Here is a 15,496-nt window from a genome sequence, read left to right on the forward strand (position 1 = left end):
AAGCAATATCTGGGCCTGTCATAGTGCTAAGAAAGCACAGGAGACAGAATCTGTAGCAATATTTACAAACATATTCCATTAGTAAAGAAAAAGTAAGCAAATAAAAATACACACCTTAATATACCAACCAAGAAAATGAGCAGGAACAAATCCATCAAATTTATCCTAAATGTAGAAACAAAATCAGAGAAAGGTATGTAACAGAGGATGACTCAAATATAAAAAAAAGTGTTTACATTGTTATATTAATAAATTCCAAGAGCAATCTTTCGTTCACATTAGCCAGTCGTCGTACACAGGACATGACTGTGAGTACAATTTATTTTTATTTTTTAACTCAAATTGATGACTAATGTAAAGCATTTCGATTTTTAGGCAAATCAAGGCAGGGATTACAACATAGGCAAAATTCAAAATACCAGTGATCTTTACTGGAGATTAGGAATAGAAGTGTTGTGGCATTGACAACACTGCAATTTAAAGAACCTCTTATTTTATGTAGCAAACCAGTCGAAGATGCATACAAATAATATACAATAAATGCATGTAAAAGTTGATCTTTCCGTCGCCATACTGGTTCTTCTCATTGCTCCAGTCAGCCGCTTTTGGTCACACTACAAATACTCAACTCTTCCCTATTTTAGCAACTAAAATGTGTCACATTGGGGCATGGCCAGCCACCAGTAATATTGGACTTTCTTTTCTAGGCTCCTGCTGGGCACCGGAGAATCTGCAACGATCCACAAAACAATCTCAACAAAACTGACCCCCAAAATCCCACAATGAAGTGGTGGCGAGAAAGCGCCCCTTGATCTCTCTGCGGGGGGACCTGGCCTGCGACATGGGGCCGCACTGAACTTGATAGCGGGCCTGTTGCAACCTAAACATATGAGCCGGTTTGTGCAGCCTAATGCTTCCTGTACCTGGCCGAAAGTGACTGCGAGATCCCAGAGGGGTCGGGCTTGGACGGAGGCCCACCCATGCTCGTGGCTGCCCACCCAGCAGCTCACGGGCCTGCCCTGAAGCAGGGAACAGGTGCCGTGACAGAAGGCCTGTGGTCACTGCCGGCCAGGACGAGAGCTGCTGGAGTGAGTGAAACAGGCTGTAACGCTGGAACACAAGGACCAGTCCTTGTGAAGTATGGAGCAGCGGTCGCAAGACAAGTGTGCAAACACAATCAGGGGCCAGAGTGGCAGCAGCGGTAGGCTGGGGGTGAAAAGTGACAATCCCACCACCCATTCCTGTCCCCATTCGTTTTGGAGGTCAGGTATGAGAAGGGGGAGCTCTAGTACCTAAGTGTAGTGTAGCCTTCCTGAACAGCCCTTCAGAAGAGCAGGAACGATAAGGTATGATCCACGCAGGAATTATTATGCGGCCTGAGAAGTGAGATGTAAGGTCAGGCTGTCCACTGAAACTGAATATGTTTATACTGTGCAAACTGTGGTCGGTGAGAGGCAATGACAGCATTATATCAGTCATATAAGTGAGAACCATCCCTTGAATGCCTCTGCGAATGCCGGTCGCCAATACACGCTAGGGGCTGCCAGCCTGAACGTGCAACAGTGGCATTTGCCACCCTGGGCTACATGTGGTTGCAGCCTCTCTTTCCCTTGGAGGGGACATAACACCAGCAATACTCACCAACCAGACGGCTGGAGCTATGAGATAACAACTATGTTGCACTGCATTAGGGGATCCTAGAGCTGATACAAAGAGCACTGGAGAACTCACTTGCATGCTTCTTTTGGCTGGGGTGGATTACCACAATTGATATATTGGATCACAGTTTCAGGGCCACCTTTAGCAACATGACAGTCTCTAAAATCATTGCCATGGGGCACACTAAATCTACTAAACCAGAGCCTCACCATGACTGGGGGCTGTCTCAACATAGCCTCTCAGATGATTATTCCACCAATACTCCTGAAGACTGTGTCCCATCCACACACCTAGCACCATCATCAGATAAACTAGATGTAATTCTCCAAGAAATTAGAGACTCGAGAGTGGCAACTGAATATCACATTGAAGCTCTGTCCGCTGACTTTGGGATCCTGCATGACGACCACCACAAACTCTCAGAAAAAGTGTCAGCAGATGAAACCACACTAACTGCGCTGGCCCCAGTGCAGGCCTCTGTCTCCACTGCCACCTCTGAACTTCAAAAACAGCTCACCATGCCCCCATTACAGGGCTGAAGATGCAGAAGGACATGCACGTCTAAATAATGTGTGAATTATAGGTGTACCGGAGGTGGTGGAGGGCTCCAACCCAACGTAATTCATTAAAAACTGGTTCCAGAAATCAATCCCAGAGGAACTTCCACATTGTTCACCATGGAACGAGCACATTGTGTACCAAATAGATGCCTCCCTCGGAGCACCGCTGCACTCCATGATTGCACGTATTCTCAGTTTCAGAGATCGTGATATTCTCCTTCAGAAGGCCAGGAAGAAAGCCCCCTTAACGATGGACAATACTACTGTATCCCTGTTCCCAGATTATATATTGGAAGTACAAAGAAAATGTCCTTCTTCTACAGCAGCAGAAAGGAACTTGCGCATGGGAAGGCCTCACCGATGCTCTGCTTGAAAGAATTACATAATCAGGAATCCATATTCTTTCACTCCCCAAATGTGACATGGGTCTGGCTGGAACAAAACTATCCTAACATGAAGCGACCTCCATTACAAGACTGTTCTCTGAGAAATCCACATATGACTTCTCGCCGGCTTGACCGGGACGGCCGCATGGTACAACCTCTGCGGCTGCTCAGTCTCCTCGACAAGCCCTTCAAGGCAGAGGAGCTGTCCTGGTGACGAGGTCCTCGATGAATTCACAGCACTGTCGACCATACTCCAGTTCATCGACTGGTACCGGCTCCAACTCCGACTCAAACGCAAGCATGGCACTATTTTCTACTGTAACAGTTCAAACTGCAGATTTATTGACTTAAATGATGTCATATATACTGATCGTGTTGTCCACTGCCACACGCAGCAGAAGGCTGGACTGAATATCCTACCCCACCCCCATCTCACCTTCCTCCCCACCCCGTTCCCACTCTTGCCTCAACTATATCTAACCCATCCCATCCCATCCCACCCCACTCCCCATTCCTCCTTCACTCTAATTGCAGGGGACGATTGGAAAAAGGGCATGGCAATGATACAATGGGTACATTGCAGAGGCCCACAGTCGAATTACCATATGGAAAATGTCACTTACCCAGTGTACATCTGTTCGTGGCATTTTACACTGCAGATTCACATGCTGTGTATACTTCTGCCATCTAGTGTTGGGATTGGAGTGTTACAAGTTGCTTTTCTTCGAAGAAGTGTTTTCGAGTCACGGGATCGAGTGACTCCTCCTCTTCGGCTCCATTGCGCATGGGCATCGACTCCATGTTAGATTGTTTTCCCGCAGAGGGTAAGGTAGGAGTGATAGAGTATAAAGCAAAGAGATATCCATGCTAATGGAATGTGAAATATATATATATAATATATATATATTATATATACATATACATACACACACATATATATACACACACATACATATACATATGTACAAGTGCTGTTTAATTTAAACGACTACAGGCTGTCGGGGAGGTGGGAGGGTGCATGTGAATCTGCAGCGGAACATGCCACGAACAGATGTACACTGGGTAAGTGACATTTTCCGTTCAACGGCATGTATAGCTGCAGATACACATGCTGTGCATAGACTACAAAGCAGTTCCCCCATAAAAGCGGTGGTTAGCCTGTAGGAGTTGAAGTTGTTTGAAATAATGTTCTTAGTACAGCTTGACCTACTGTGGCTTGCTGTGCAGCTAAAACATCTACACAATAGTGTTTAGTAAACGTATGTGGTGTTGACCAAGTAGCTGCTTTACATATTTCAGCCATTGGTATGTTTCCTAAGAAGGCCATTGTAGCACCTTTCTTCCTTGTGGAATGTGCTTTAGGAGTAACTAAGTTGTCTTTGGCTTTAACGTAACATATTTGGATGCATCTTACTATCCATCTTGCTAAACCTTGTTTTGAAATGGGGTTACCAGTATGGGGTTTTTGAAAAGCTACAAATAACTGTTTTTCTGAATGGTTTTGTTCTATCTATGTAGTACATTAGTGCTCTTTTATTGTCTAGTGTGTGTAGAGCTCTTTCTGCCACAGAATCTGGCTGTGGGAAGAATACTGGTAGTTCTACTGTTTGATTGATATGAAATGGTGAAACTACTTTACAAAGAAATTTAGGGTTAGTTCGTAGTACGACTTTGTTTGTGTACTTGTATGAACGGTTCCTCAATAGTGAAAGCTTGAATTGCGTTAACTCTTCGCAATGATGTAATTGCGACTAGGAAGGCAACCTTCCATGTTAAGAACTGTATTTGACATGAGTGCATAGGTTCAAATGGTGGGCACATAAGTCGCGTAAGCACAATGTTTAAATTCCACAAAGGAACTGGCGGTGTTCTGGGTGGAATGATGTGTTTTAAGCCTTCCATGAAGGCTTTGATAACAGGAACTCTAAACAAAGAGCTGTGCTATACATTTTGCAAATATGCGGAAATTGCAGTGAGATGTATTTTTATGCAAGAGAATGCTAAATTTGATTTTTGTAAATTAAGTAAATAGCATACAATATCTAGTATTGATGCTGTAAGAGGGGTAATTTGTTTAGATTGACAATAATATACAAATCTTTTCCATTTGTTTGCATAGCACTGTCTAGTAGTGGGTTTTCTTGCTTGCTTAATTACTTCCATACATTCTGATGGTAGTTGTAAATATCCAAATTCTATGACATTAGGAGCCAAATCGCCAGATTGAGTGTGTTGGGATTTGGGTGCCTGATCTGCCCTTTGTTTTGTGTTAACAGGTCTGGTCTGTTTGGGAGTTTGGAGTGTGGTACTACTGACAGGTCTAATAGTGTTGTGTACCAGGGTTGACGTGCCTACATTGGTGCTACGAGTATCATATTGAGTGTGTTTTGACGCAATTTGTTGACTAGAAATGGAATGAGCGGGAGAGGGGGAAAAGCGTAACCAAATATCCCTGACCAATTGATCCATAGAGCATTCCCCTTGGATAGGGGTTGTGGGTATCTGGATGCGAAGTTTTGGCACTTTACATTTTCGCTGGCGGCGAACAGATCTGTGTCTGGTGTTCCCCATTGTTGAAAGTATTTTTGAAGTACTTGAGGGGGAATCTCCCACTCTTGTTTGTTGATGATTTCTGCTGAGAACATCTATCAATTGGTTGTGTATCCCTGGAATGTATTGTGCTACCAGGTGAATTTGGTTGTGTATTGCCCATTTCCAATTTTTTCAGTTAGGAGGGAGAGTTGGGACGAATGTGGCCCTCCCTGTTTGTTCAGGTAGTACATGGCGGTCATGCTGTCTGTTTTGATAAGAACATTTTTGTGAATGAGAAGAGGCTGAAAAGCTTTCAGTGCTAGGAAGACAGCTAACAACTCTAAGTGATTTATGTGTAGCTGTTTGTGCTAGGCATCCCCCATTGTCCTCGGATTTTGTGATTGTTGAGGTGAGCTACCCAGCCAATCATTGATGCATCTGTTGTGATTATGGTCTGAGGCACAGGGTCTTGAAATGGATGCCCTTTGTTTGGATTTGTGGAATTCCACCACTGAAGGTACATGCATGTTTGGCAGTCTATCAACACTAGATTTTGAAGTTGACCCTATGCTTGTGACCATTGTTGTGCAAGGCACTGTTGCAAGGGCCGCATGTTTAGTCTTGCACGTGGAAAAATTGCAATACATGATGCCATCTTCCCGAATATTTTCATGGCAAATTTGACAGTGTACTGTTGACCCGTCTGTATGTGTGCTATTATATTCTGGAATGCTTGTATTCTCTGCGTATTTGGACTTGAAAGCGCTTTTTGAATATTTATTATCGCCCCTAAATACTGTTGTATTTGCGCAGGCTGTAGTTGTGACTTTTGGTAATCTATTGAGAACCCTAGCATGTGCAGGGTTTGTATTAGGTAACGCGCATGGTTTTGACACTGTGTATGACTGTTAGATTTTATCAGCCAATCGTCTAGATATGGAAAGACATGTATGTGTTGTCTTCTTAGGTAGGCTGCGACTACCGCTAGGCACTTCATGAATACTCCTGGAGCTGTTGTTATTCCAAAAGGTAACACCTTGAACTGATAGTGCTTTTCTAGAATGACAAACCTGATATATTTTCTGTGCGCGGGATGGATGGGTATATGAAAATACTTATCTTTGAGGTCTAATGTTGCCATGAAATCGTGTTTTTGAAGTAGTGGGATAACATCCTGTAGAGTTACCATGTGAAAGTGTTCTGACAGGATGTAAAGATTGAGGGTCCTGAGATCTAATATTGGCCTAAGGGTGCCATCCTTTTTGGGAATGAGGAAATACAGTGAGTAAACTCCCCTCCCTACTTGATTTTGTAACACAGGTTCAATTGCTTGTTTGAGTAATAGATAGAGATTTGACTTCTTCCTGTAACAGAGTGATATGCTCTGTGGATAGGTTGTGTGGTTTTGGTGGAATGTTTGGTGGAGTTTGTATCAATTCTAGGCAATAGCCATTGCAGATAATTGATAATACCCAGTTGTCGGTGGTAATGTTTAGCCAATTGTTGTGGAACTTTTGCAGTCTTCCTCCCACAGGGGAGGTGTGGATTCGAAGGGAATGGCAAAAGTCATTGGATTCGAAGGGAATGGCACAAGTCACTGTTTACTTTGTTGTTAGGCTTGTTTAGGTGTTTGATATTTTCCCCTGCCTCTGGGGTACTGGCCTCTATATGTGCTCTTAAAAACATCTTGTTGGTATTGAGGTTGTTAGGCCAGCTTTGGCTGTGATGTGGACGCCTCCGCAGTTTGAGCCCTAAATCCACCTCTAAACTGGGGTTTGCGAAAGGATCCCCTGTATTGTGTGGTGTATAGTGCACCCATCGCTTTTGCGGTGTCTGAATCCTTACGCATTTTTTCTATAGCAGTGTCGACCTCTGGGCCGAAAACGAGTTTTTTGTTGAATGGCATATTCAACACTGCCTGTTGGATTTCAGGTTTGAATCCTGAGGACCTAAGCCATGCATGCCTCCTTACGGTTACAGCAGTGTTGATGCTCCTGGCCGCTGTATCTGCTGAGTCTAGGGCAGACCTAATCTGATTGTTGGTGATGGCTTGCCCTTCCTCCACTATCTGCTGTGCCCTCTTTTGCAGTTCCTTGGGGAGATGCTGGATTATATCTTTCATCTCGTCCCAATTGGCCCTGTCATATCTAGCCAACAACACCTGTGAGTTGGCTATTCTCCATTGGTTGGCAGGCTGAGATGCCACCCTCTTCCCTGCAGCATCAAACTTCCTACTTTTTTGTCTGGTGGGGGTGCATCACCTGACTGCTGGTTTGCCCTCTTCCTGGCAGCGCGTACCACTACTGAGTCTGGAGGGAGTTGCTGAGTAATATAGACATGATCAGAAGGAGGTGTCTTATATTTCTTTTCTAATCTAGGAGTAAGTATTCTTGCTTTTACAGGCTCGCTAAATATTTGATCAGCATGTTTTAGCACGACAGGGAGCATAGGGAGTGACTGATATGTTGCATGGGTGGAGAAGAGTGTATTGAACAAAAAATCATCCTCCAGTTGTTCAGTGTGCATGGTGACACTATGGTATGCTGCCGCCCTAGCTAGCACTTGATTGTGGCCTGTACTATCCTCTGGTGGTGAAGGCTTAGAGGGATAGCAATCAGGGTTATTGTCGGGAATGGGGTCTGGATCATAAAGATCCCATGGGTCCACACTTTCCTGCTGCAAGTCAAATGATTGTGATGGTGACTGCATTGGTGTAGGACTGGTAGGAGATGAGATGTAGGTGTGGAGGAGAAAAATGAGGCGGTGGAGGTCTTTCCTTTGTTTTTGGCACTTTAGCTGGAGGCTGTATAGTGTCCAATTCCTCCTGAAAGGCTAATTTCCTTTTTGGTTTTAGAGGACGTGCTGTTAAAATTCTACCAGTTTCTTTATGGATATGAATCCTGGATTTCCTTTCATCCATTACTTCCATGATTAGCTGTATTTGTGAGTCCTCCTCAGTAGTTTTATGGCATCCTCTAAGTGTTTTTGAAAGTCTGTGCTCCTCAGTATAAACAGGTCTTTTCCGCTCCGAAGCTGGCCGAAAAAGATGGGGTTGAGGATGGTCTCCACTCCGAAAGATTTGAGATTTGGACTCAGAAGATCGCTGTTTGCTCGTTTCAGAGACAGGGCTTCGGAGGAGTGGCCTTTTTCGGTGCAGAACTGATAGGTTGGTCACCCGGTGTCTTCTTTCGGGTCGAGACATGGCCTTCTGGCAGTGGCATCCCCAAGGCCTTATGTTTCGGCTTAGATCGTACAGGGGCAGGCGTACTCACGCGCTATCCTGCTGTGACCGGTCTGTCCTCCTCGGAAACCTGGTCGGAGTCAGATCCGCTAACGGAGACTGCAGTCTACATGATCTCTTCCTCTTCAACGTTGAGATGTTCAGGGCTTTTTGACGCCATCTCAAGCCTTCGTGCTCTTCTGTCCCGAAGTGTCTTTTTTGACCGGAAGGATCTGCAGGCCTAGCAATTTTCTTCCAGATGGTCCGGGGAATGGCAAAGATTAGACGAGGTGTTGGTCTTTGTAAGGGAATTTAGCGTGGCACGAGGACAGAATCAGAATGGAGTCCGATCCATGAGGCTTCCACGCGGTAGGTCCGACCAGGCCCTAGTTGGGCACGCGCGCCCCGAAGGGCGAATAGAGATGTTTGATCCAACGGTACTGAAGTGTCGATAGAAGGTGTAACACGATCAAAACAATACAGACGAGACAATCTAACATGGAGTCAATGCCCATGCGCAATGGAGCCAAAGAGGAGGAGTCACTCGGTCCCGTGACTCGAAAACACTTCTTCGAAGAAAAACAACTTGTAACACTCTGAGCCTAACACTAGATGGCAGAAGTATGCACAGCATGTGTATCTGCAGCTACACATGCCATTGAACATATATATATAGCAACTGCTGTTTGATTGTTGACCTTAGATTAATACCTTTACATGAATATCCTAGGAGTTAACAAGTCTAAAGGTTGGGGATATTCAATTGTAGTCTGAGGTCTGCAAATCTTCTAGGTAGTTTTACCACTATGATTCTCCAGGGGACCCTATGAGAGGGATCTCAGATATATACTCTACTCCTAACAGAGGGATGGTCCCCCCCCCCCCTTAGTAAGCAATTGCCAAATTCCTTATATTCATATTAGCAAATGTTTATTTTGTTGTTCTCTGGTCGAACGTGAAGTTCTGTTGGATCTGGTATAAGGAGTATTTTACCATCAGAGTGGTCCTAGTTAATCTGCCTGCCATGCATGTAATCTCAACAGGGGGGGGGGGTCTCTGTCAACTTGCCTAACAAAGATGTATTCTCATGTCACCTATATTGCAACACTACAAAATACTCACTTGGAATGTAAGGGGTTTAGGATCTATACACAAAAGACATAGAATCTTGGTGCAGCTATATCACCAGAAGGCAAATATAGTTTGTTTGCAAGAAATTCACCTCACAGCCCTTGAAGTCACAAAACTCCGTGCCAAATGGAGGGGCCAAACATTCACTACTACACATTATGGAGTCACTCAAGGGGCAGCTGTGTGGTTGTGAGCCAGGGTTCCTTTTGAGGCACAGGTGCTTAAGATTGATGTGCATGAGCGATAGGTCTTTATTTGAGGATCATAAGATGGTGAAATCTTAATTCTGGGAAGCGTATAAGCACCAAACGCTGACCAAGACCTTCTCCAACAAATATCTTCCATTCTTGCAGATTGGTCACATCTTTCATGGCTAATAGGCAGAGATTTTAATGCAGTCTTAGATGTCGACCTTCACTGCTCTCACCCCCCCCACCCCAACTACCACGCACAGGAGCTATCAAGCAAGCCAAAGCACTGGGTGATTGGGTGTCCAGTTAGTCCTTACTTGATGTTTGGAGAGAACACAACAGTCATGCGTGAACATTCTTTCTTCCCTCCTCCCTCATTCTCACACAGCATGCATACACGATTAAATTGCATATTATGTACATCATCCATGAACAGGAATTTCACTGGATCAACCTATCTGGGAAATTCTTTTTCAGACCACAATCCACTAGCAGTTGTGCTGATGTGGGGTAGAATCCCAACGCCTATACCAACATCGCGAACACAGCCCGCTCTGCTTGAAGATGCGGTATTCCGAGACACACTGGGCAACGCCATTGATTCATACTTTGCAGATAATAAGGAAACTGCTTCCATACCAATTGTTGAGTGGGAAGGTTTTAAAGTAGTGATAAGGGGAGTTTACATTTCTCCAGTAACGAGTGGGGGGGGGCACTCTGTTCTCTAAGAAGTGCAAAATACGGTAACATAGTTAGGCTGCCTTGAAGATGAAACAGCACATGACCCTACACAACTGGGAGACCTCTAGAGTGCCAGGAGAGACCTAGCAGGGCTGCTCGAGAGGTTGAGAACCATAGACCATAAATCATAGCTACAGAAGATACACTCAGATGGTGACAGGGCAGGTACATTACTAGCAAATGTGATAGGTCTACCACTGTCTCCCATCCAGATACTAAACATTACATCCTATAATGGGGTTTAATGCACCACTCAAGTAGATTTTAATGATGCTCTTGTTACACTGAGCTCTATAAGGCCCCCCTGCCCCACCATTCGTGAATAGTGACTTTTTCTGAGAAACCCGAGACTTCCACAGATTACTCCAACTGCCCGTGAATTGTTAGGAGCCTCCCTGTCATCAGGGGAAATACATGCTGCCATAACTGAGATGACGTGCAGTAAAATGCCTGGCATAGACGGCCTGTCTGTTGAATTTTATTTTACCTTTGCCTCCCGAATGATCCAGGGACGCGGTTCACATGGGTACGCAGGCTATACTGGTCGCACAACACACATTCCATTATTTGGGCATCCAAGTCTATAGATCTCCCACGAACCTTATAGACAGGAACTTACTTAAGGCCATTTGAGCACTAAAGGCACAAGTGAAGCTTTGGATCACGCTAGCGGTCGACTGGCCCTTTCCAAGATGGTCATGCTGCCCAAACTACTTTATTTTTTTGTCAATCTACCAGTACTCATCCCGCAGAGTGTGTTCAAAACCCTCGACTCCATCCTACTCGACCTAATACGGGGCACTGGTAGACGGCGGGTCAGTCTTCAAAAACTGCAACTACCGACACAATGGTCGGCTGGAAACCCCTGACTTCTGAGCTAACTGTCATTCAGTTAATCTGCAATGGTCTCCCACTGCCTGGCTGGAATACACCTACAGAAATAGGTTACTCACAACCCATGTTGAATGCTCGCTGGTTACATAACCTACTGCTGCTGGGAGTGACACATCCCTCTACACTTCATTTACTACTCTGCAGTGCTCTAATATATTAGAGAGCTGCACTCCGTACCAAACACAGCATCTTACTTTATGCCCCAAATGTTTGCTTATGCGGTCTTCGACCCCGTTGGGCAGGCTCACACTGACAGGATTGACACCCTGGAAGCTGGTGGGACTGACCACAATTGGAGATCTATTTGAGAAGGCCTTATTATTGTCCCATCAAAACTTCACACAACTAGATGGCATACCTGGGACTCTATTCATTACACATGTCCGCATACTATACTATATACGCGCAAACTGGCCACCAACGGGTCCTGAACCAAGCACACATGCCTTTGTTCAAGCAGTTCACGAAATGGAGATTGGCAGGCACTTAGTCCAATGGGACTACATCCCCAGTTACATAGTTACATATTTCACTCACACCACTGTGGGGTCAATGGGAGACAGGCCTCAACCCTGTACTCAATGATAAATAATGGAGCTTTCTGCTGAAGTATCCCAGCTTAATACCTTTAATACGCTGTTCAAATTCATTCAGTTTTCAGTACTCCACAGGGCTTACCCAATGCCCTCAAAATTGCACAGAATCTTCCCTGCGCTCATTTCCGCCTACCCGTGCTGCTGCACAGACAATGCTATAGTCACTTAAGTGACTTATGTTTTAGTCATGCCCTGCACTGCACACATATTGGGACTGTACCCTAGACCCAAATCACTAAAAACAAACATGTTTTGTGGACCTAGAACTTCTTCTATCTAAAAGACAGATCACACGTCACTGTAAGACCTTCACCACACCTCCTGTGATTAGCTGAAAATGGGGTTCTACTGAGAGCTCCTCGCTGCGGACAGAAGAATACAGAGGACAATTTAAGCGTCCCATTGCTATCACATGGGATACTATGCTGGAACTCTAAGGCGCAGACAGAAGATGGTGATTGAATCAGTACATGTGCAAAGTTACTGAGTGTGTAGGGGGCTCCAAATCCTGATGTTCCACCTGCTCTCATCATAGAGTAAGCAATGTAAACATGAGGTATGCCTTTATTTAACTGTTTTGTGAAGCCTCCTGATAAAAATGGTACCTCACTTGCATATTAAGCCGATCTGGCCGGCCCAGAAGCCACTTGGGCACCAGGAATTGGTGTGTGTTTATGTGTGTGCTTTTTTGTTATTTTTATTTTTTAAGAGGGGCAGCCCCTTGGGTAAGGGTCGCTCTCCATGGGAGCAGAAATGGCCAAAAATAATTTTGGCCCCGCGAAGGGAGCGACCCTTGCCTAAGGGGTCACTCCCCACCACAAAAAAAAAAAAGAAAAGGAAAACAAATTATCCCTGGCGCCTAGAGGTTTCTACCCCCTTTGGGAGCAGATTGGTCTAACAAAAAATCGTCTGATCTGCCCCAAGGGGGGCATAAATGGTCTAAATACAATTTGCCCCCAGGGGAGCGACCCTTGCATAAGGAGTTTCTCCCCACCTCTAAAAAACAAAACAAAAACAAACAAACAAAAAAATTATCTCTTGCGCCTAGAGGTTTCTGCCCCACTTGAGGGCAGATCGGCCTAATAACAATAGGCCAATCTGCCCATGGAGGGGCAGAAATGGCCTAAAATAAATTTGCCCCCCACCCCGGGGAGCGACCCTTGCCTAAGGGGTCAGTCCCCTTCTGTGAATTTGCCATAAAAAAAACTCCCTGGTGTTTAGTGGTTTCTGCCACCCTTGGGGGCATACTGGCCTCATACAAATAGGCTGATCTGCCCCCAAGGGAGGCAGAAATGGCCTAAATATAATTTGCCCCCTAGGGGAGCGACACTTGCCTAAGGGGTCGCTCCCCAACTCAAAAAAAATAAATAATAATAATTACCTGCGCCTAGTGGTTTCTGCACCCCTGGGGGCAGATTGGCTTAACAACAATAGGGCGATCTGCCCCGGGGGGGGGGGATAGGGGGGGCAGAAAAGGCCTTGAAAAATATTGAATATTGTCCCCCTGGTGAGCGACCTTTGCCCAAGGGGTCGCTCACCTTATGTCAATTTCATTTTAAAAACGAATCCCTGGTGTCTAGTGGGCATTTCAGAAGCCGGATCACTTTACGATCCGGCTTCTGAAATGCTCTGAGAGACTTCAGAGGGAAGAAAATTCCTTTCCTTCCCTTTGAAGCCTCTCAGGCCCCCATCACATGATCGGAAGAGAAATGCTTTGCATTTCTCTTCCGATCGCGCTGGAAGCTCAGGGAAGTGGCCTCTGATGAGGTCAGCGGGGGTCGGGTGGAAGGGGAAGGGCTTCCCCTTCCATACCTGCCTTGGGGGGTGGGAGGGAAGCCCATAGAGGGAGTGCTAGCTGTCTTAAATGGTTTAGTGTATCCTAAGACTCTAGTCTATTACTGGTGGAAACACCTTTCTGTTAACCCCATTCAACCTCTCTTTCATGGGTTATTTGCAAGGCCAAAAGCTAAGTTTGTGTTCTGACTTTTAAGGAAGCCTACAGACTACCTCCTCTACCTTCTTTACCATTTTTGTCATGAAGTAGCTCTTTCGCCTGTTTTGATTCAAAGAGTCTTCATGACTGCTGACTCAAAACTATTGTGTATCAAACTATTTGCTTTCAATGCAGATGTTTTCTTCTCAAATGATTGCTCTTTAAAGAAGCTAACAGTGGCTCAACAATATGGCCAAAAAGACACCTCCTGACAAAATGTTGAATCATTAAAATTACTAAGGAAAAGTTGTTTATCTGTAATCCTTGCTCTCCATCAGGAGAGTCGCAATTCAAATCTTAACAAATGAATGATCGCACACAAGTATGGGATCACAGAGTACGTTACAAAGCATACACTTTTTGCAGAAAAAAATATCTTTTCATTTTAAAACAAACCCTAACGTAACAACTTATTGTTGGTCAGATTGGCCAATTTTAAGAAACTGTTCCTTTTCTCGTAGGGTATTTCCATGTATAGTCATAAGCACTGAATAGAGTAGCAAGCCCATCCTCCCATTTCGCGGTGGAGAAGACAGAGTCACTTGGACAGTTTAGGCAAACAGATTTCTGAGGGTGGCCTGCCCTACTTGAGCATCTGCTCTAGCGTCAGAATCTAGGCAGTACTGCTTGGTGAAGGTATGTGCCAATTTCTAGGTTGCCACCTTGCATTTTTCTGGAATCGGGACATCGCGCAGTAAAGCAGCAGCAGCTTTACCACTAGTAGTGTGCGCTTTAGGTTTAGCTATTAGTGTTTTATTATCTTTTTGGTAGCACAATAAAATACAAGAAACTATCCATCTAGAGATAGATTGTTTGGAAGAACCCAGACCAGTGCGTATTCGACCATAGTTAATAAACAACTGCTCCCTTCGGCGGCTATCTTTTGTTTCATCAAGGTAAAACCTCAGAACCCTCCTAACATCCAAAGAATGGAGAAATCTTTGTGTTGGAGTAGAGAGATTCTGAAAGAATAGAGGCATTGAAATCGTCTGGTTTACATTAAAGTCCGACACTACTTTTGAAAGTAGTATTGGGTAAGTTCTCATAACCACTTTGTTGAATGAAAAACAGTATATGGTTCATGAGGACATATTGCTTGTATCTCGCTGACCATGCATGCCGAAGTTATCGCAACCAGGAAAGCTGCCCTCCATGTGAGATGTCGTAGGGAAGCCTTGTGGATGGGTTCAAAGTGATCTTGCATAAGGCGAGAAAGCACTGTATTGAGTTCTCAAAGTGGTGAGGGACATCTAATGAGAGGTAAAACCTTCTTCAACCCTTCTAAGAAATCTTTTATAATTGGAACTTGGAAAAAAGAGGTATGTGATGGATATTTCCTGTAGGCATTAAAAGCCGCCAGATAAACTTTTATGGAAGAGAATCACAAGCCAGATTTAGCCAAATGTAGAAGGTATGGTAGGATCACCTCTTCTTTGCAGGAAGTGGGGTCCGCGTTCTTAGAGGAACACGCAATGCAAAATCGCTTCCATTTGAAAGCGTAAGCGGAGCGAGTGAAGGCTGCTTAGCTTCCTTGCGAAAGTCCAAGCAGTCTTGTGGCAAAGTTAAATGTCCATACTGCATAAGCTCAGGAGC

General features: G+C 44.8%; 1 protein-coding gene across 1 annotated transcript in view; it reads right to left on the minus strand.

Moving 5' to 3' along the window:
- PTDSS2 (phosphatidylserine synthase 2) overlaps positions 1 to 15,496 on the minus strand; it is a 298,247-nt gene that overhangs the window by 192,857 nt on the left and 89,894 nt on the right. Inside the window, exon 6 of the mRNA XM_069223022.1 lies at positions 115 to 165. Coding sequence (XP_069079123.1) covers positions 115 to 165 — 51 coding nt within the window. The remainder of the gene's footprint in view (positions 1 to 114; positions 166 to 15,496) is intronic.

Source organism: Pleurodeles waltl, chromosome 3_1 (genome assembly GCF_031143425.1).
Source record: "Pleurodeles waltl isolate 20211129_DDA chromosome 3_1, aPleWal1.hap1.20221129, whole genome shotgun sequence".
Taxonomy (NCBI): Eukaryota; Metazoa; Chordata; class Amphibia; order Caudata; family Salamandridae; genus Pleurodeles; species Pleurodeles waltl.